Source organism: Manis pentadactyla, chromosome 7 (assembly GCF_030020395.1).
Source record: "Manis pentadactyla isolate mManPen7 chromosome 7, mManPen7.hap1, whole genome shotgun sequence".
In the NCBI taxonomy this organism is placed as follows: Eukaryota; Metazoa; Chordata; class Mammalia; order Pholidota; family Manidae; genus Manis; species Manis pentadactyla.
In genome coordinates this window covers 49,346,787-49,368,641 of record NC_080025.1, presented here as the reverse complement: position 1 = coordinate 49,368,641, position 21,855 = coordinate 49,346,787, and the positions used below count along the sequence as shown (strand labels likewise).

Below are 21,855 nucleotides of genomic sequence, written 5' to 3'. Positions count from 1 at the left end.
GCCTCATCAGGGCTCTGACCTCGGGCCACTTTACAACAGAGGGGCCTGGTTTCATCGAGGGGTATGCCTTTGGCAGGATTAAGCTTCCTCTCCCACGGGGAATAGTGTAGCATTTCAGCATTTTATCGCCCCGCGAGGCGGCCCACGAGACCGCACAGGGCATTGCACGGCGCGTCAGCGGGTAAAGTAAGGCGCTGGGGTATGGTGGGCGGGAGCGCGGGCTGCGGCGTCGGGGCACGCGCGTGGGCCTGCGCGTGGGTCGTGCGCGCCCAGCCGGCGGCTTCGGGCTTGGCTGTCGCAGCGCGGTCGCTGGAGCACCGCGGCCGGGGCTCGGGCGGCGCCAGTGCGCAGGCGCGCAAGGTGGGGGGAACGCGCTTGGGGCGCGCGCTTGGGGCAGCCGGCGCCCTAACTCTGCCCGCGCCCCCGGCGCCTCGCCGCCCGCCCGCCCGGCGCCCCAGCCGCCGCCGCATGGCGCTGAGATGGCGGGGGCGCCGCGCGGCCGAGGCGGCGGCGGAGGCGGCGGCGGCGGCGGAGGCGGAGGCGGCGCGGGCGAGCCCGGGGGCGCCGAGCGGGCGGCGGGGCCGGGCGGCCGGCGCGGGCTGCGGGCGTGCGACGAGGAGTTCGCGTGCCCCGAGCTGGAGGCGCTGTTCCGCGGCTACACGCTGCGGCTGGAGCAGGCGGCCACGCTGAAGGCGCTGGCCGTGCTCAGCCTGCTGGCGGGCGCGTTGGCACTGGCCGAGTTCATGGGCGCACCGGGGCCCGCGGCCGGCCTCGCCAAAGGCTCGCATCCCGTTCACTGCGTACTCTTCCTGGCGCTGCTTGTGGTCACCAACGTCCGCTCGCTGCAGGTGCCCCAGCTGCAGCAGGTCGGCCAGCTGGCGCTGCTCTTCAGCTTCACCTTCGCGCTGCTCTGCTGCCCCTTCGCGCTCGGCGGCCCCGCCGGGATCCACGCCTGGGCAGCTGCGGGACCGGTGGCCGCCGACCAGGGCGTTTGGCAGCTCCTTCTGGTCACCTTCGTGTCCTATGCCCTGCTGCCCGTGCGCAGCCTGCTGGCCATCGGCTTCGGGTTCGTGGTGGCCGCCTCACACTTGCTGGTCACGGCCACCTTGGTCCCTGCCAAGCGCCCACGTCTCTGGAGGACGGTAAGTGCCATGGCGCGCCCCCCACCAGGTCCGGGACACACTGCCAGGGAGGTAATGGGAAGGCTGGGAGCCGGGCGCATATCTGTGGTGTGGGCAGTTGGGGAAACTGAGGCCCGGAATGGCGGGGGCGTTCAAGGTCACTCAGCGAGTTGGGGACGTAGTGACGGCTGGCACCTTGGGCCCGGACTCTGTTACGAGTTACAGCCCACAAAGCGCCTCTGGGTGTGGAGTGTGGAGATGGGAGACGGGCGTAAAGGAGGGGAGGATCGGCCCAAGGTCAGGCAGTCGGTGAGCCTCCAGCGGAGCCTGGGACAGGTTCGCAGCTCTGGTCGCATGCATCCCAGCAAGAGGGACGGAAGGAGGCGAGGAGAGCGGCCCCAGGCTGGCGGGGTTCCTTGCCGACTGTGGGCACAGTCCGGGGTCCTCTCCCGTGCGCCTGGAGCGCAAGCCGGTTCACAGAGGTCCCCGGGGGGGGTGGGTGGAGGAGAGCACTTTGGCCCTTCCATTCTTCCTGGCGCCCCATTGTGGACCCTTTTGGGGTCCAGAAGTGCAGGACTTGCCAAGGTCGCCCAAGGCTCTGGTTCCTGCTACCCAAGTCTGTCGCGGCCCTAACTTTGTCACTGTCTTCAGGCCAGGCAGGCGGGAGGGACGCTAGGAGGATGAGGAGGCTTTGTCGCTCCCCTCCGGGGTCCGGAGAATGGAGCAGTTTTCTGTGCGCCGCGGAGCTTTCAGAGCGTCTCTGTGAATCCGAGCCCATCCGCTCTTGGCCCTGAAAGAGCGTATTGTTTCTGCCTCTGGCTGCATTTTGGCAGGAGGGTGGTGGGAATCTGATGCAGGGGCATCTAGGCAGAGAGGGCTTGGCAGATGGAGAAGATGAGGAGGCTGGGGTCAGGAGGGGAAGCTGGACTGGGACAGCTTTGGGAGGAACAACTGGGAGGGGGTGGAGGGTCAGACATCTGGGGCCTGGGGGAGACCAAGGGCTCATACCCAAGGACTGAGGGAGGTGCCCCATGGTGATGCCAGGCTGCACGTGGTCAGAGGGGCGTGGGACACACACAGTGGACACAATTCTGAGGCTCACTTTAGGGCTTAGAGAAGCCAGCACCTGCTGGGGGTGGAGGAGGGAGCAGGTGGGGGTGGGGCTGTAGGGGTGCTGAAGAGAGGAAGAGACTGGATGGAGCCTCAGATAAAGGCAGAGAAAAGGGAAGGGGTCAGAGGGCTGCTTGCCAGTAGGAGAGGGGAAGAGAAGGAGGAGAGGGTTAGGGGAGGAAAAGAAGGGGGCGGATAGAATAAAAGGGGGAGGCAAGTGAAGGAAGGGGGAAGGGATAAAAGGGAGAGAGTAGAGGTAGAAGGAGGGACAGCAGAGGAACGGGGAGATCCTTGGGGACGGTTCTCCTACAGGCCACCTGTGGGCAGCAGACTGGACTTCCTCAGGGGATACCTCTCCCACAGCCACAAACCTCCCACCTGTTGTGTCAGCTCAGTTCCCTTCCGCACGTGCAGCAGCGCTGGCCAAGCTGGGGCAGGGGCCACGCTGAGTTCCTACGCACCAAAGACACAGCTGGCTCAGTGAAATTCTGTACGATTGTCTCCTTACAGCCTCCAGGCCTTCATTTTAGAGGATTAACAGGGAGAGGGGAGTCCGTAGAGATGCCTCAGGCCCAGAGAGCTCTGTGGCCTCAATAAGATGAGACCCTGCATTCCCGGAGAGGGGGGCATCCTGGGAGCACAGAATCTCAGGGAGAAGACATTGGGGCTTTGTCGCCACTGGTTGTGACTCCCAGGACCATGCTGACCTCACCCTCCCGAGCCTCAGTTTCCCCACTCATATAAATCACAGCTCCCCTGCAGGCCACGGTGAAGTTGGAGAGTTCATATTGGAAAAGCCAGTGATGGAAGCTTCCTGCCACTTCTAGAAGATGTACCTTCTTTAGAATGTCTGTATTCAAATCACCAAGTCCATGTGAGTGGTAGCAAGGAACAAGGTAGGGGACTGGACAGTGCCCCTCCCAGCTAAAAAATTCCAGCTAAAAAATTCTGGGAGTCTGGAATCTGTCCTTCATGAGCTCAGCAACTTGGGACCTGAGGCAGTGAGGAAGTCGGCACCCATTTACCAAGCCTGCCCCTGGCTTCCTGCTGCCTTCCCTTCCCTCACCTCCTGCAGTACAGTCGCTGGGGTGGCAAAAGCCCTGCAGGATGCGGGGCAGAGGCCCAGAGAGGGCTGGGTGAGGGGACAGCCTCGCAGGGTGTTTGCTTTGCTGCACGCTCAGCATGTCCTATGGGACCAAGTGCTCGGGGACGCAGACCTGCGACCACGTGTGGGCCCTTGGCCTCTGCTCCCGCAGGGAGACTCGGGGTCTCCTGGGTCAGTCCTGTGCCACCCTGGTGTGCAGGGCCTCTGGGGCTGCAGCCATGTGCTTTGGGTTTCTGTAGAACCAGACCTGCCCAGAGGCTGGGAGCCTGAGAGCAGGGAGCCAGGTGCAGGATTGCATGGTTGAAATTGGGCCCTTCCTGGGAGGAAGGATGTGCCACTGCCTCCTCCAGGGCAGAGAGCCCTTAGGAAAAATGGCCGGTTCCCACTGGGCCAGACTGGGCTCCTCCCCTCACCCCGCTGTAGCCCACTGGCTGTACCTGAACTACGTGGTAATTCATTTTTACTGAGCTTGGTGACTTGTCAGAATTGAAGGCATAGCGGACACGGAGGCCTGCGCAGAGACAGCAGCAGTGGGAGGCCAGGCTGGGTGGACTGGAGAGTGTGGGGGTGGTGAGCACAGCACCGTGGGGGCCCTGGGGTAGGGGTGGGGAGGGGGAGTTGGGAGGGAGAACTCCAGGCACCAACTTGCAGAGCCTAGAGGGGTGAGGCCTGGGGAGGAGTAACCATGCTGGGGACTGCCCTGGTGGGGAAGTGGAGTCAGGGCTGCGAATGCCAAGGCCACTGCCTAGGAGTGCTGGCTGTGGAGAGGAGGGGAATCTCTGGAGAAGGGCTGCTGGCTCAGAATGCTCCCCAGGAGACCCCTGTGCCTGCCCCTCGGTGTCTTGGGTGTGGCTTCTGACACCAGCTTCTCCTCATAGACCCAGATGCTTCCAGACCTGGCTGGGTCAGACCTGCAGTGTTTGAAGCAGCGAGGGCCCCCTGCAGCATGCAGAATGGCTCTCCTGTTTGTTTCCCTCCCTGGGCCAGGACTTCACTTGCCCATATGCTGGGTGTGGGCAGGAAGAGCAGTGTGGCAGTCCAGCCCGCTGTTCCCATAGGCTACAAGTGCCAGGTTTGCCCTGAGAGGCTGAGCCAAGCAGGCAAAAACCCCTCCCTGCCACTAGTGCTGGCTACCTGACCCCTCGTGTCCCCCTTCACACACACTCAGCACACATGCTTTCACACCCACATGTACCCCCATGTACATGCATGCATCCTCAACCTCACACACACTGACTGCACAGACCTACGTTCATCCACGCTCCCTGAAGCAGTATTGCCAGGGTCTCCCCTGGGGACACTGGGGCCCAGAGCTACAGCTCTGTCACTGTGGGCCACCGCAGGGGCTGGCCCATTACGTGGGGCCTGACCCCAGGCTTCACCTGGATGGAGAGGCCTGAGGGGAGGCCAGGCAGGTGGGACTGTGAGCCATGGGACCGAGAGGCAAGTGCCAGCACCCTGACTTCTGCTGCTCTGTGTGTGCAGTCCAGGTGGGGCCAGCCGTGCTTCCTCAGCCTCACAACGTGTGGAGCTGGCACCGCCTCCTCCCTCCGCAGCAGAGCACACCTCACTGCCATATCCCCATTCCTCTGGGCCTTGCACTCTCTGCATCCTCCTCTGTCCCCTTGGACACTGAACCCTGTCTTCCTGGGCTGGAGGGTGACAGCGTCTGCCTGAACCTGAGCTGCAGGTGTTTACGCTGCCCCCATCATGTGAGTGAATACCCTAATGCCTGCCAGCTCTGAACCCAGCAGGACAAAATCAGTGTCAGGGGAGAAGCACGTGGCTAGAAACCCCTTGCCCCTCGACTCTTCTGAGCTCTTGTGGAAACAGAGTGCTGACTGGTGGAGCCACGTCATCACCTCAGAGTCACCAGGGCTGGCCGCCTGGTTGTCACAGTGAAGCCCTGCCCCGTGTGTCGTGCCTGCTCAGGCTACGCCACTGCCCACTGCCCACAAGCTGCTACCCAGCCTGAGCCAGGGCAGCTTCCACAGAGCCAGCTGGGACCTGTGCCCAGCCCCGCCCCCTCCAGGGCCTCCCCCAGCTGCCCCTCTGGAGCTGGGCCTCTCCCTAACCCTGGGCACTGGCACCAGCCCTGCCCCCATGTTGGCATGTTTTGGGCTCCAGCCCTGCCCCCACACTGCCCTTCCCCCATCAAAGGGCCTCCTCTCCTGATGTCCCTGTGGCCCCAGCTCCCCTCTGGCTGCATCCCCAGCCCTGTCCCTGCTGCCCTGTACCCCAAGCCTGGCTCCTTAACCACGCCGGCCCCTCCCAGCTGGACCTCCTTCCGTTCCCCTCCTGGCTGGGCCCTTTGACCTGTTTGCTCACCTGCTGCATCCACCTGCTCTTGCTGACCCACGCTGTTTGATGGGTGCTGGAACAGGGAGGCAGACAGATGGGTCTGGCTGTGTGAAGGTGGGGAGCAGTGATCCACAGGCAGCCTCCACCTCCCTGGCTGGACACGCTTTCACAGCCTCTGGTTGTTGGCCAGAGCTCAGCTAGCCTACGTTCCTGCTTTCACACCCTCTGCTGCCCATTCCTTCACGCACCCATGGCCTGGCTGCTCCCTGGGCCCCAGGGGTGTCCACTGCCACCTCCAGGCCTCCAGATCCATGTCAATTCCAGTTCCTGGAATCTGTGACCCCAGCCTGCTCATCTGCCTGGGTGGTTCCCTGGGTCCCTTCCCCACAGCCTGGTCCATTTCCATCCTCCCTGCAGGCCAGCTAGCTCTGACTTTAAGCACCTGGAGTCGCCCACATCAGGGCCACAGAAGTTAGAGTGACCAGAAATGGGCCCTGGTGGGTAAGGGGGAAATGTCCTGGTATGGGGCAAGTGTTTGCTTCCCCCATCCCCATGGTCCTGTGGGCCTCCCTCTGCTGCCTCAGGACCCTGGACTGTCCATGCGCTGAAGGCAAGCCCTTGGGTGGGTCTGGTGGAGGTGCTAGGGGGAATGGTGGGAACAAGACTCCTGCCCTCCAGGAAGTTCCCACCCATGGGGAGACCCCAGGCAAGTGCTTGGACCACAGCCTGTGCCTGGGGGAGTCACTGTGATCTTTAGAGGCATGTGAGGGGGGCAGGGCTGATGGAAGGCTCAGGGTGGTTTTCTGAGGACAGTGCGTGCTCCAGCCAAGATCCCAAACTTCTGGGGTCAAGGGGCTCTTGGGTGTAGGGGAGCAGTGTGCAGAGGCCTTGGGGCTGCAGGCCACTGGGGCATTTCCCTTTCTTCTGAAAGCATTGTCGACTTCTAAGCAGAGGAGGGGTCTGATCATGTTCCTGTTTGTGGGGCAGTGGAGAGCTACCCTGAGAAAAGGCCTCCCTCCAGCTGGGCCCTGCAGGGAGATGTCTGCTTGCCCCTGTCCCCCCTACTCAGAGCTGGTGACCTGCCCTTTGCATGACCCTGGTGGCTTTTGGTGGCTCTTGGGTGATGGTTCCTGGTGGCCCACATCTCTCAGGTCCCCAGGGCCAGGCTCAGCACCAGGGTTGATGGGTAACTTGCACTGTGTTTGTGGAGCCTTGGAGTCTTGGAGCCCAGAACCATCCTGGAGCACCTCCTGACTCTGACGGGGGTGGTGGGCTCTCATGCTTCAGATTCCTGCCTGGCTGTGGGGCCTTGGGCTGGGGGCTGCCTCATGACTCAGTTTCCTCTGGGGTCACTTCATGCTTTTGTAGAAGCAGCTGTGTCCTTGGGTGCTATTCCTGCCCCCTCAGCACAGGCCAGCGCTCAGACAAATGAGTGTCACCAGCTGCTGCCACTGGGTGCTCGTAGCCTGGGACCTGTGGTTTTCTCTGACTCTGTGAAACTGTGTCTGGCCTCCAACAAACATTGGAAGAGATACCCGGATGCCTGTGGCAGACTGTCTGTCTGACTGAGTGTTCTCTGGAAGTGTTCTGTCACCTCCTGCTAGCCATGCTGGTGGAGCCCTCCCTGCAGCAAGGCCCAGCCTGGGTCCCCAGCAGTGGCAGCCAGACAGAGGCCTGTGTGTGTGTATGTGTGTGTGTGTGTGTGTGTGGAGGTGCCTCCTTGGGCCAGGACTTCACTTGCCCATATGCTGGGTGTGGGCAGGAAGAGCAGTGTGGCAGTCCAGCCAGCTGTTCCCACTGGCTACAAGTGCCAGGTTTGCCCTGAGAGGCTGAGCCAAGCAGGCAAAAACCCCTCCCTGCCACTAGTGCTGGCTACCTGACCCCTCGTGTCCCCCTTCACACACACTCAGCACACATGCTTTCACACCCACATGTACCCCCATGTACATGCATGCATCCTCAACCTCACACACACTGACTGCACAGACCTACATTCATCCACGCTCCCTGAAGCAGTATTGCCAGGGTCTCCCCTGGGGACACTGGGGCCCAGAGCTACAGCTCTGTCACTGTGGGCCACCGCAGGGGCTGGCCCACTACGTGAGGCTGGACCCCAGGCTTCACCTGGATGGAGAGGCCTGAGGGGAGGCCAGGCAGGTGGGACTGTGAGCCATGGGACCGAGAGGCAAGTGCCAGCACCCTGACTTCTGCTGCTCTGTGTGTGCAGTCCAGGTGGGGCCAGCCGTGCTTCCTCAGCCTCACAACGTGTGGAGCTGGCACCGCCTCCTCCCTCTGCAGCAGAGCACACCTCACTGCCATATCCCCATTCCTCTGGGCCTTGCACTCTCTGCATCCTCCTCTGTCCCCTTGGACACTGAACCCTGTCTTCCTGGGCTGGAGGGTGACAGCGTCTGCCTGAACCTGGGCTTCAGGTGTTCATGCTGCCTCCAGCTCTGGGCTGGGAGGAAAACGTCCTCAATCTTCCCATTACTCCTGGGGGACTGTGCAGAGCATGGACACAGCTCTCTGCATGGGGCCTCTGTGTGTACACACGTGTGCATGAACGTGGGCATGCACATTTGTGTGTGTGCGCATGCCAGTGAGTATGTGTGTGTGTGTGTAGGTGTGTGCATGAGTGAGTCCATGCTCTGCAAAGGAGGAAGCCCAAGCTTGTGGGTACATTCCTAGTCTGAAGGCAGCTTTCTATTTTGACGCTAACATACAGAGCAGCGCAAACAGGGCCTGGCTTCCTTTGCTGAAGTAGCCTTACCCTGAGCTGTGCCTGGGACCCGGCCCTCCTGCCTGACCCTGACTGTATCCTCAGGTCAGCCCTCCTGCTTGACCTCTTGCCCCCAGAACGTGCAGCCATCCCCCTACTGCCCTTTGCCTGTGAGAATCTGTGCTCTTCTGAGGGTCCCAGCCACATCTGCACTGGCAGCCTCATGCTACATCTGAGTGAGGATATCTGCTCTGTGCCATTCTGCCACAGCTGGGAACACGTGGTCACAAGCATTCTGGGTGGTCACCAGGGGCCTTGAGTTGAGCCACACTGGTGGCCTCTGAAATCACTGATGTGTGTTTCTTGGATCCGAAATGGTTGTTTGCTCAAACACCACACACTCTGCTGCGTGAGTGATCTTCTTGGTTTAGGATTTTGGGATAACCTTGGATAGTTACTCTAAAGCAAATCTTCACCTGCAGAGAACACAAATGGTGCTGACCATGTCCCTAGGGGGACCCTGTGGGGTGGGACCCATTTCAAAGTACAGTTTTGTTGAAATGGGTGGTGATGTGAGGGCCTCTTAGTGGCTAGAGTCAGCATCCAGGTGTCTACAGGTGGATGGAGGTGTTGACACATTGCTAGTGCTGGGGATGGATGGGGAGGTCCTGGGCCTGGCTTGCTTGCAGGCAGCCATTCATGAGCAGGCAGGGTGACCCTCAGCCCAGCACATGCCTAGAATGATGATACCTAGGGGACATTGGAAACACCACGGGTGACTGCCTGGAGCGCCCTGAGAATCTTCCTCTGAGGGAGGTGACTGTAGCCTAAATGGCCCTGAGCCTCAGGGTGATGGAGGCTGAAACAGGAGCCCACAAGAGCCCATCAGAATATTTTCTTAAATATATAACTTGTTTTTATGTTATTTTAATTATGGAAACCCCAGCATACACTGGAGGAGAGCTGAGTGTGGTGATTCCAGTCCCAGCACCATGATTGACCCTTGGCCCTTGTTTCACACGATGCCAATCCTAAAACACTCCTATTAATTTGACAACAGAGAGCTAACAGGCAATTGCATTGATTGGAGAAGACAGCCTCAGTGTAAATAAGGGCCTAAAGCCCCGGGAGGGCCTGCAGAGCCATGCTCCTGTCCCACGCTCCTGTCCCATGCTCCTGTCCCTGCTCATAGTTCTATTCCCCACTGAGAGACCCTGGACTGGAGGCAGTCTGGGTAGCAGGATGAAAATGAGAGTGAGTTCAGTGGAGAGCTTCACTCAACAGGCGATCTTGAGTGCCTCAGGACTGGGGCAGGAGGATGAAGTGAGGAGACCCTAGCAGCAGAGGCAGAGTGAGTAGCCGGGATAGGTGGGACCTACCTGCTGCAGCGGACACCTGGATGGCCGATGACCAGGGCCCCGGGCATCTCTGCTCTCTGCATCCGTCCTTCTGAGGAGCCAAGGAATGCAGGTATCCACTATGGGGTAGAGGTTGGCAGCCTGCTCAGCAGACAGAAGGCTGATTAGCTAGCCTGCCCATGAGCACCTGTCCCCAGGTAAATCCATCCCCTTCCTTGAATCACCTCCCGAGGGCTGTCTGCTGAGGTCTGCAGGGCAGGGTTTGAACCATCACCACCCCTCCTGGCAGCACAGGAGACCTGAGAACCTTTCCCCACTGTCCTGGGCATGGGTGCTGCCCTGCTCTCAGCTTGAGATCTGCACCTCTGAGCCAGCTCTCATGGAGCTGCAGCAGGACTGTCAGTCGGACTTGCTGCTGGCTCAGTGTGCCATGCAGAGACTACACATTTCCTGTCCTCTGATTTCCATTCTTCCAAATTGGGTTGGATGAAGATTGAAAATTCTGTGGGCTTCTTTTCTGTGGCAGGGATGCTCTTTGGTGTGATGGCTCCCAGAGCTTTGGTCCATCACAGTGAGGCTGACTTCCTCACCAGAGACTGCTGGTCCTTCACCACATTCCATAATCATTACTGCTTCACATGTGCCCTGAATAGTTCAAGAAGTGATGGTGTGGTCCTAACACAAGGACAGAGAGCTCTGTGCCATTCCCACTGTGCAGTAATTGATGTGTAACCTTTGACAAATCACTCCACCCACCCTGGCCTCAGTTTCCACCTGTGAAATGGTCTTATCTGAGGCAGACATGCAAGACTGGGCTGATGGGAAACAGGGCACTTAGCTAGAGCTCTTGCCCACATGTGCACCTCCCAAAAGCTCTAAGACATAGGTATTCGACTGTCACCCTCAAGGTCCCATGAGGTCCCTAGGACTCCTGGATCCACCTGACCTGTCCAAGGCCAGGAGCCTCTACCAGCCCAGCCAGGGATGGACACAGGTCCATAATGCAGGTCTTGTGTTTGAGTGGGTGGATGAGTGGATGGATGGGTGACTGGGTTATTGGATGGCTGGTGGATGGGTAGATGGTTGGGTGGATGAGTGGGTGAGTTGGTAGATGGATGGTTGGTTGGATAAATGACTTGGACAGAGAAAGTGTAGGTATATTTCTACAAACTTGATTAAAGCGCCTAAAATTCTTATCATTGAAGGAGGTAATGTTATACTGAAACACTTTCTTTTGTTTTCTGCATTTATTAGAAAATGGCAGGGAGGAAGGAATGGGGGGTTTAATCCTGTTTTAGTACAATGCAGCAAAGATGTTCTGTTTGCTTGTGGTCCTGGGGCAGTGGACAGAGGTGGCTTTGAACTGGGCCTCTGGCCTCATGGTCTGATGGTGCAGTGACTTAATCGCTGGCTGGGACTTGCTGGTAGACCACACTGAAGTTCGAGCTTGGCCAGATGGCTCGACTTTGTTCACCAGCCAGCGAGAGCTGACCCGCACTCAGGGCCCCAGTCTCAGGTCCACCATTCTGGAGATGTGGGGTGGGAGGGGCCCAGCACTGAGCACGGAGACCAGCAGAGTGTGGTCATGCCCTCATTGCTCCAGCCTATGGCCTGGGCACCTGGGGTCAGGCACACTGTCAGGGTGCATTTGTGCTGACCCTGTTCCTCCCCTGAGGAAGGGCCTTGGGGTGCTGTTGGGGGACCAGAAGAGACCTCAGGTGTCCACAGCCCCTGTGTGCCAACAGGCTCAGGGATCTTCCTGGGTCATCCTTGTGGCTCACGAAAGAAGTCTGGTGGTGCAGGTGGAATTCAGCTTCTCCTCTGTCTTCCTGGCTTGCAGTAGGGGAGCAGATTGCCAGTGCCTGGCAGGGAAGAGGGCTTGTTCCTGGGGCTGCAAGACCTGGTCCGTGTGTGCACGTGTCTGTGTGCCTGCTCGAGAAGCCATATTGTTTCTGACATTAGGGCACAGTGGTGTCTTGCCTCTATAGATGGTGCAAAAGCTAGGGCCATTCCCCACCTGCCCACCTGACATGGGTGTAAAGGTGGAAACAGGCTTCAAAGACGCAAACTGGGGAGATGGGTCACAGTGCATCCTGCGCTTTCCAGCAAGTAACCAGGTTGGGCGTCTCTACCCATGTGCCCTCAGTTATTCATTCAACGAACATGGGGGCACCTGCCACATGAGAGGCTCCATCTCAGACTCTGGGTCCATCTGTGGGCAGACAGCAGGTGGGAAGGCAGTGAACGAGTGAGCCAGAGAGTGTTTGGAAGACAGTAAGGATGACTACAAACAACAAAGCAGAAAGGCGTAGAGAGAACTGGTTCACAGGGATCCCTGAGGCACAGGCAAGGGTTTCTGGATTTTAGACACGTGGCACAGCCAGCTGTTCTGAGAGGGTGAGTTTTGAGCAGAGCCCCTGGACGTCGGGTGTGAGCCAGGTGCTGTGTGGGAAAAAGGTCCCGGAGCCAAACAGTCCAGGCTGGAGGTCATGAGGCAGACAGGGCGTTAGGTGCTCCAGCCCAGGCCACAGAGGGTTTGGGGCCCAGGAAGACTCTGGGCCAAAGGTCTAGAGCAAAAATGTCCCCATAGGACCCCAGGGCTGCTCTGAGCAGGTGCAGGAAGCCTGGAGGGGTGGAGGCACAGGTTAGGGCAGTGGGAGTGGCCAGGAGGGTTTGCCACTGCAGGAAATGGGCCATGGCCAGAGAGGTTTCTGGGGGCCTGGTTGGCTGTTGGGGAGCATTGGGGGTGGTTGGGGTCCCACTGGCCTGTCCCATACAGGGTTGAGGAGACAGCCAGCTGGGGAAGCACAGGGGTCTGGGCAAGGCCAAGCCAAAGGTGTTGATTTGGGGTCTGTGGCACAGGGATGGGGTCCACCTTGAGTGTGGGTGAGATCCCAGGAGCAGGTAGGGAGAGCGGGAGAGGGATCCAGGGTGAAGCCAGGGCCAGCGGAAGTTGGGGAAAGGCCTGGCTGGGGGGCTGGTGGCCCCTGAGGGTGGGCTGGGCACTGGGGCCTGAATGCAGGCTTAGGATGAGGGGTGGCCTTGACCTGGTCATAGGCAGATGCCCAGGGCACTTGGGGAGGGCAGGCAGGTGGGGGGAGTCCCGCGGGCGAGTGGAGTCTTTTCAGGACTTTTGCTGGAGAGGGGAGAAGGATGCACATGGCAGGGGAGGAGTCATAGAAGGAGCGTACTTTTCTGTGAGCATGCGTTGGTCTGCTGCCCAGGACGATGGGATAGAGGGCAGGTCCCTGTTGGAGGTGAGAGGGGCCCTTCTGTGGGCAGTGGGGTAGGTCCCTGAGGGGCAGGAACCACGGATGATAGCCTCATGGCACTGTGCTCACAGTGCGGGGTTGTGCACTTGGGAGAGGGCTCAGCAGGCCAGGCCTGTGTGTGGAGATGGCCACCCAGGTGGGCCTCAGTTTCCCTGGGGTCTCATGATGGCTGGAGTAAAGGGGAGGTAGGTGTGGGGTAGCCTGGTCTGCCCCCATTTGCTTTTGATGTCTCCCTTGACAAACTGTCCAGCTTTCCCAGTATGTCCCTTGTGCATCCCACCCCTCAGCCCGTGCCCCCCACCCCCCACCCCTGCCTCAGCCTTCTGGTGGATGCCTGCTTTTCCCCATTCTGCTCTGGGCCTCCTGAGGCCTTACTTTCTGGTAAAGCCATGTCTGCGGTCCATGAGTGGGACTTGCAGCATCCTGGCCCCTCACTTGGGCCCTTGTCGTCCACCCCACTGAGGACAGTGACTGCAGAGATCCCCACCACAGGGCCGACAGAGGCTGCAGGGGTGCCGGTGGGGAGGGCATCTCCAGAGGGGGCCTCTGTTACCAGTTCTATGTGTACAAAACATTAAGTGGAGGCTGGGAGTAGGCAGGTAGAGGCCAAATTGGTTATATGTCTGCTGGGAAAACACAAGCTTTAGCTCCCAGTTGTTTGAACTCCTAAAAACATGCCCACCACTGTGCCTTTGGGCATTTTAAACATGCTCAGTAGATGTTTCAATATTGACTGTACAGAACTGCAGGGTGGTGGCTCATATATGCCCGTCTTCCTCCTGCCATCAGGCAAGTGCCTTTGCAAACAGATTGGCATGAGCTGATCCCCAAATAGCAGATGGCCTGTGAAAGGACAGAAAGTCCACCTGACCGCCAGGACAGCAAAGATCCCTGGGCATGGCCAGTGCTGGCCACCATGGCCCCTGAGGCCAGTACAGAACACAGCGCTCCAGCCCTGTGCCTGGTTCAGGTATAGAGTGCACCAGCTCGGGGAGATCGCCCAGATGTAGAGGAACTGAAATGGCCTGTGTTACACAGAGATGACCAGGACCACGTGAAGGTGACCAGGGCCACATGGAAATGATTAGGGTCACAGTGGCCACCATTTTTGTAGTACTTGTGGCCTGTCCCTCTCTCTGGATGGCACACTACTGTTTCAGATATCTGTCCTCCTGAGGGATGTGTGTCTGAGGCAGTCACACCCCCCTGGAGCTGGCAGGCAGAGTGCCACATCCCCTCCACCAGCCTTAATCTGTCCCCTCCAGGCCTCCACTCCATAAGGCTGTGGCCCCTGCTGGGTCTCTGCTCTGCAGCCTGCCCCCTAGTCCATGTGCAGGTGCCACTGGCTGTGGCCACTTGACCTCTTGGTGTGCCCTGTCCTTGTCCTGTGGCTTGTCCTGTTAGGGCAGCACTGTGCCAGCACCTGCCTGGGCCACTGCCCACCTGCCTCTGTGTTGGTTTTCCCTGTGTAATGTGAGCATAGCATTCCTGGGTGGCGAGTGTTTGTGGTGGATCTAGGAGGGGCAGTGACCAAGGGATCTGCAGGAGATGCCTGAGTTTAGTTAGACAGAAATCCTCCATTTCTGCAGTCACTTTGTAAGCCTTATGAACACAGCAGCCCCACAGGGAGGCTGGTGGGGGGCCTGGGGCCCTGGGGGACCTGCCACAGTCCTACCAGCCCAGGAGAAGCACCCCTATCCAGCTCTGGGTCTTGTGGCCATTGAAGGAAGAGGCGGGATGGCTGTGGGGGCCCAGTGGGCTCGGGGGTTGACTCCTGGGTTTGCCACGACACACAGTATCACAAGTGAGTCCCCGGGGGTTGGCAGGGCTTGAGTTCAGGCTAGTGAGGGCAGGAGGCCATGATGGCTGCCTTTCTCAGACTCCCTCTTTTAACTCCATGTCCAGTGGGTCCGAGCCTCCCATGGGGCCTCTGCGGGCACCCCGGGTGGCCCCCCTCATCTGTAGCAGCAGAGTGAAGGCAGGTGAGCGGGCCACATGTGTGGCCCTGGCATAGTTCTTCACCTTCACACACACGTGCCCGGTGCCCACCTCATGCCCAGCACCGCCCTTCCCTCCTCCTCTGTTTCAATCAGCCCTCCTTTGCTGCTGCTGTCCGGAGCATTGCACCATAGCCTAGTGGGAGTGACTGTCTTCTTGTTTGAGTTTTCTAGGTGTGATGAGGTCCCAGAGCTGCAATAACAAAGCACGCAGACAGGGCGGCTTGATCCACAGACACTAATTCCTCCCCATCCTGGACCTGGATGTCTGAGGTCACGGTGTGGCAGGCTGGGTCCCTCTGAGGCCTCTCCTGGGCTTGTAGACGCCGTCCTCCTGTGTCCTCATGTGGTCGACCCTCTGTCCTGATTGCTTCTTACAAGGCAGCGGATCACATGGGATCCAGGCCACCCTATGACCTCATTGTACCTTAATCCCCTCATTAAAGGCCCATCTCCAACCATGGTCACTGTGAGGTGCTGGGGGTTAGGGCTTCTGCCTGAGCTCTGGGGGACACACTGGCATAGTTGCATACTGCTCCAATGCGTGTAAGCTTACAGCGCCAGCAGCCCCCACAGGGCGAGTGGCGTGCCCGTTGCCCTGGCTCATGGCCTCATGAGGCCGCTCTGCCCTGTGGGTCTGGCCAGCAAGTGTGGCGGCCCTGGATGGAGGTCGCTTCATAAGCTGGGTGTGGAGGGTGCCGGGAGCCCGACCAGCCAGGGCCCGTGCACACTGCACTGTGCACTGTTCTTTCCCTTCCAGCTCTGTGCCAACGCCCTGCTCTTCCTCAGCGTGAACATGTACGGGGTCTTCGTGAGGATCCTGGCCGAGCGCTCCCAGAGGAAGGCCTTCCTGCAGGCCCGGAGCTGCATTGAGGACCGGCTGAGGCTGGAGGATGAGAACGAGAAGCAGGTGGACATGGCAGGGATCTCACTGCAGGGCTGGGGGGCACAGAGCAGGGGTCACGGCAGGGAGGGGAGGCACTGAGTGGGGAGCATGGAACAGGGAGGGGGAGCACAGACAGGGAGGGGTCACCAAAGGGGGAGCAGGGAGCATGGGGCAGGACGACAGGACACTGACGTGGGAGCAGGGGGCATGGGGTGGGTGGGTGGAGCTCAGAGCGGGAAGGGGGACACAGAGAAGCATTTGCTCCCCACAGGCTGAACAACTGTGTTGCTGCAGTCTGCCTCAGCTGTCTTCTCAGGAGTGCAGACATCTTGCTGCTCTCCTGGGTGTGGGGAAGTTTTCCAAACCAAGCCGTGCTCTGTTATATCTTTATAAGTAATAACCTGCTTCACTTGGTTCTCCCAGTGGGTCCTGGGGCGTTGCATAATGGAGGGCTGCTCAGAATGCAGATTCTGTGGCCTGCCCAGCCCCTTGGCGGGAAGGTTAGAGTGGGCCGGGCTGTTGGGGTTCTGGTGCACACCCCCAGTCTCACATCTGATTGGCTTCCTCCGTGCCTCCTCTCCCTTCCCCTCCCTCTCCCTTCCCTCCCCTCCCCCTCCCCTTCCCTTCTCCCCTCCCCCCTCCCCTCACCCTCCCTCCTCTCCTCTCCCTTCTCCCCTCTCCCCTCCACCCCTTTCCTATTCATGAGGAACTGGTCCCTCCTGTTTTCAGATGCCCCTTTCCAGTGACTAAGGCAGAAGGCCCTTTGCGTGTCTCTGTGCAGCAGTGTGTTCTGACCTTGCACATTCATGAGCTGACTTCCCTGGGGGTTTGAGCAGTTCACCGGAAAGGCTGACCCTCCTCAGAAGGGATCCCATGTCCCCCATACCTGTTCCCCTAGCTTTGCTTTCCTTTCCTTTATGTAACTATTCAATCTTTCATCTTTCCAAACGTATCCATCATTTTCCTTGGTGGCTTCACTGTGGCTTCAAAGCCGAGCAGGTGTTCTGGAACATGAGAAGTCTGGGGATGGGACATTTCCGTGAGTTTGCCTGGTAGTGCGAGTGGGCAGGTCTCTTCGACCTGCTGCATTTTCTGTTGGAGCCTGTGGCTGACAGCTGCCCTGGGTACCTTATGACCTGCACTCTCTGTCCACAACACCTCTCTCTGGGGTGAAAGAGGACCTTTGGGGCCCACATGGGCTCCCCAGCACTGGGGGCCTCTTGGTCAATCCAGGCTGCCCAGGACCACCCAGCAGGCAGCTGTGCCCAGCACCTCTGGGTTGGCATGAGCACTGCAGCCCCTGAGTGCAGGCGAGGGACATCCGACCATATGCCTTCTGATCTGTCTGTGTTTTAGTGTTTCAACTCACCTCAACAAAGAATCCAGTTCAGTAGCTGCTTCTAGAGTCTTCTCCAGGCCTTTACCCAGGAAGGTGTGTGAGGGGATAGTGACAGATGCACCCTGCTTCTAGAAAGGGGTGCCAGGGCATGCACCCCAGTTCTGAGAAGGGTATTGCATGTATCCCAGTTCTGGGAGGGGTTGCTGGCCAGGCTGGGCCGAGAGGGGCCGGGAGTGGGGTCCTTGAGGGAGGCTGAGAGGGGAAGAGTGGGAGCAGAGAAGCCAGTCAGGGGGTGTTTAGTGGTGGAAGGGCACCATTTGATTGTGTGACCTCAGCTGGAAGGAGGGGAGCAGGGAAAGGGATTTGCATACAGTGGCAAGTGTTTGCATGAAGCAGGTGTTTTACTTGAGAGACCAGGAAACATCTTCTCCCAGGTATGTGCCTACGGTCAGGCTGGTGGTGTGGCCACCACAGGCCGGCCAGAGACTGCAGGCAGGAGGGCTCTGAGAGGCAAGCGCTCAAGGCTAGGACCTGTTTCCAGCCCAGCTGCTGCACCATTTTGTTCCCGACAGGAGTCAGCAGGTGGAGCCTGCCCCGGGATCCAGGCAGTGGTGTGGGTGGACACTCCAATCCTTCTCCATGTTCACAGACTTCGTACCAAAACTATTCGGCTCAGGTCCATCAGTTACTGTTTGATGCAGGGTGTGTGTCACCTCAAACCTCAGGGGCCATCCAAGACTGCCCGCCTCAGATGGGGATGACAAGGAGCCACTTGCCCGCCAGCAGCAGGGCATGCTGGGAGCTGGGCCTATAATCTCCGAGGCCGCCTGTGGAGACGGGACGCCTGCTCCAGGAATCCGCAGACTCCCTCCCCTCCTAAACTGCAGAGTTGAGGGCCTGCCAGTGCCCGAGGTACCTTTAAAAGGAAGTACAGCTGCTTTGGCTGCAACATCTGAGTCATTATTGCCTCCTGACTGCCCACTGCTGTCCAGCCTTAAAGAGCAACGTCTCCTCCTCCCAGGTTTGTTTTCACAAGTGGGAACATTGGACTGATTGTCCATCCTCAGAACTAGTGGGTCTGGGAAAGGATGGGCAGGAGCCTGTCCACACTTTCTGGACTTCTGGAAGGTTCTCTGCTATACTTTGCAGAAGCTACCTGAGTTGTCAATGTCCCTGAGGCTGACCCCTTTGAGTGGGGCTTGGATGTGCTGAAGCTGCCCCTCCTCCTGCCAGCTCAAGACAAACAATGGCCTGCACAGGGCCGGCCTGACCCTGTTCATCCCACAGAGTTGGGCAGAACGAAAGTGCTGGACCCAAAGTCATTTTTGTCTGAGTCGTTAGATCCTCAAAACTACTTTCAGGCCTCTGAAGTTAAGCACGTAAGAACTTTAGAGCATTTTATACCCCCAGGGCCGGCTTGGAGGATTTAAGGGACTCGGAAGGGATAATGAAGTAAGTGACAAAGTAGTGGAGGCCGAGCAGGGACAGTGGAGGCCGAAGCCCACACCCCCCACCCGGACCAGCAAGGCCCACGTCCTCCCTCTGCGTCTTTCATGTCCTCAGCCATAAAAAGGCTCATGCAGAAGTTTTGGGTTCATGGATCCCAATACTGTGAAGGGCTGTGGACAGTCTTCTAACAGGCTCTTTCAGTTTCAGAACAAAAATGTCACAAGTTGGTTCTTTGAAACAGAAAAGCCTTGGAGAGACTGATCAAGAGAAACAGCAGCACAAATGAGGAGCACTGGAGACGAGAGCTGGTGAAGCGGTCAGAGGGATGTTCTAAGAACGATTTTATACCAGAATATTTGAAAACCCAGACAAAATGCACAAATGCCTAGAAAAGTGTCATCTACTGAAACTAATTCAAGGAGAAAAAGAAAACCTGAAAAATCTCATGACCGTTAAAATGCTGACTCAGCAACAAAAGGCTGAGCAAGAAGTGATTGTGGCTGGAGGTTGTGCCCACGAGGCACACAACTCCCAGAAGGCTGAGTCCCATCTGCTTGTCCACGTGAACGAAACTCCTCCTGTGTGCAGGCAAGCACAGGAGAACCTCATAGAGCTCAGAAATGCAAGTCACCCACAGGCCTGCCTCTGTCCTGTGTTCCTGAGGCAACCGCCCCAGCCCCTTTGCTTCTGGCTGCCGAGTGGGTTGGGACACCCAGTGGTCTGTTTGGTAGCTCAGCAGCGCAGCTGGTAATGCATGCTCCAGGGAGGTCAGGGGAGCACCTCCCTGTTGTGTTGCCCACAGGTGCCACGACACATGGAAGCAGAGTCAAGGCCTTGGCACTCAGCCCCAGGCCCTGACAACACCCTGGCTCCAAATCAGATATTCTGACTTGGGTGGTGGTGTTGGCTCGGCAGTGCATGGCGACTGCCTCCCAGTCCATGCAGAGCCAGCTCTTCTTTCCAGGCTTGAATGTGGGATGCCTACCTACTATCTATCATCCATCTATCAAATATCTTTTACCGTTGAGCTTTGAGAGTTGTTTATATATTCTAGATACTAGTTCTTTGGCAGGTATGTAGTTTGCAAACATTTCTTCCCAGTCTGTGGCTTGTCTTTTTATCCTTTTAACAAGGTCTTTTTCAGAGCAAATGTTCTTAATTTTGATGCAGTTCAGTCTGTCAGCTTGCCCCTTCATCGTGCTTTTGTTGTTAAGTCTGAGAACTCTGCCTGTTGCTAGATCCCAAAAATTTTTCTTTATTTTTTTCTAAAAGTTTTATAGTTTTATTATTCCCATTTAAATGTATGATTTTTTAAATTTGCAATATAACACTATCTTGATTATTACGGCTGTATAAAATATATTGAAATCAGGTAGAGGGATTCTTCCCACTTTGTTATTCTTTTACAAAAAGACTTTTGTTATCATTGTTTCTTTGCCTGTCTATGGAAGTTTTAGAATAATATATGTGGCCTATATCTACTGAAGAATTTGCAAAGATTTTGATAGCATTTGTGTTACCTGCCTGTAATTTGGGGGAGAATTGACATCTTTACTGTATTGAGTCTTCCAGTTCATGAACATGGTATGTCTCCCCATTTATTTAGGTCTTTGAGCTCTTTAGTCAGTATTTTGTATTTCTCAACATGTTAATAAGTCCTATACTTGTTTGGTAGGTTTACACCTATGTATTCCATTTCTTAAGTGATTGCAAATGATACTATATTTTCAATACTATTGTCCTTGTGTTCATTGCTAGTATATAGAAATTCAGCTAATTTTTGTATTTTAATCTTGTATCCTGCAATCTTCTATACTCAACTATTTGTGCTAGAAGGTGTTTTTAGGGGAATGGTAGTGTTTTGTTTTGTTTTTATTTGGTATTGTTTTGCTTTGGCTTGGTTTTGTAGAGTCCTTTGTATTTCTTATGTGGACCATCATGTTATCTACAAATAAGTACAGTATTATTTCTTCCTTTCCAATCTGTGTGCTTTTTATTTCCTTTTCTTACCTTATTACACTGATTGGACCTTCTAGTGCCATGTTGCATCAGAGTGATGAGAGCAGATATCCTCATCTTGCTGCTGGTAAAAAGTGTTCAGCATTACACTATTAAGTGTAAATGTTAGCTGTAGGCTTTTTCTGGATGCTCTTTATCAAGATGATGATGTTACCTTGTCTTCTTATTTCTGTAGAGTTTTCATCATGAATGAATGATGAATTTGAATTTTTGCCAATTCTTTTTCTGTATCAATTGCTATGTGATTTTTATTCTTTATCCTGTTAATAAGTGTATACATGACTAATGTTTCAGTACTGAACTAGCATTACATTCCCCTAATTAAATTTGGGTTAAGCATTGTTATGTATTGCTGATATGCCAATATTGTGTTATGAGTTTTTGCATCTATATTCTTCAGGGACATTAGTCTGTAGTTTTTCTCTTTGTTTTTGACTTTAGTGTCCCATACTATTTACTTTATATAATGAATTAGAATGTGTTCTCTATCTTCTATTCTCTGGAAGATTTTGTGTAGAATTGGTGTTACTTCTTCCCTAAGTGGTTGGTAGACATACTGGGAACTAGAGATTTTTTTAATACGAGTTTTAAAATCAAGGATTCAATTTCTTTAATAGATATACAGCTATTCAAATACTTTATTCATAGTATTTGTTTCATACAGGGTGAATTATAGTTTGTGCATTTTGAGAAATTGGTCAGTTTCTTCTCAATCATCAAATTTATCTGTGAAGAGTTGTTACTCTTTATCCTTTTGATGTCTGCAAGGTATGTAGTGATATTTCATTTCATCCTGATTTTGTTCTTTTGTGTCACCTCTCTCTGTATTTTGTTGGTTTTACTGGAGGTTTGTAAATTTTATTGATATATGTAAAGTACCACGTTTTTGTTTCATTTATTTCTTCTTTTTTTCTGTTTCCAGTTTCATCGATTTCTTCTCATATTTAATTGTTTTATTCCTTGCTCTGATTTTGTTTTATTTTGTTCTTCTTTTACTAGTTTCTTTAGATGGAAGCTTAGATTATTTAGACTTTTCTCTTTTTTAATATAAGCATGTAATCTTACAAATTTCCCTTTCAGAACTGGATGCTGTAAATCTTGCAATGTTGTATTTTCAGTTTCATTCATTTTTATGTATTTAAAAAATTTATCTGTGATATCCTTTTTACTCATGGATTG

General features: G+C 55.9%; 1 protein-coding gene across 4 annotated transcripts in view; it reads left to right on the top strand.

Annotated features, from left to right (window-relative positions):
- Nucleotides 1-356: 356 nt before the first annotated feature.
- The window catches only part of ADCY1 (adenylate cyclase 1), an 87,851-nt gene continuing 66,352 nt past the window's right edge, over nucleotides 357-21,855 (top strand). For all 4 annotated transcript variants that reach the window (XM_036918873.2, XM_036918872.2, XM_057504367.1 and 1 more), the window contains exons 1-2: nucleotides 357-1,142; nucleotides 15,744-15,893. In XM_036918873.2, coding sequence (XP_036774768.2) covers nucleotides 480-1,142; nucleotides 15,744-15,893 — 813 coding nt within the window. In that variant the 5' untranslated portion in view covers nucleotides 357-479. The remainder of the gene's footprint in view (nucleotides 1,143-15,743; nucleotides 15,894-21,855) is intronic.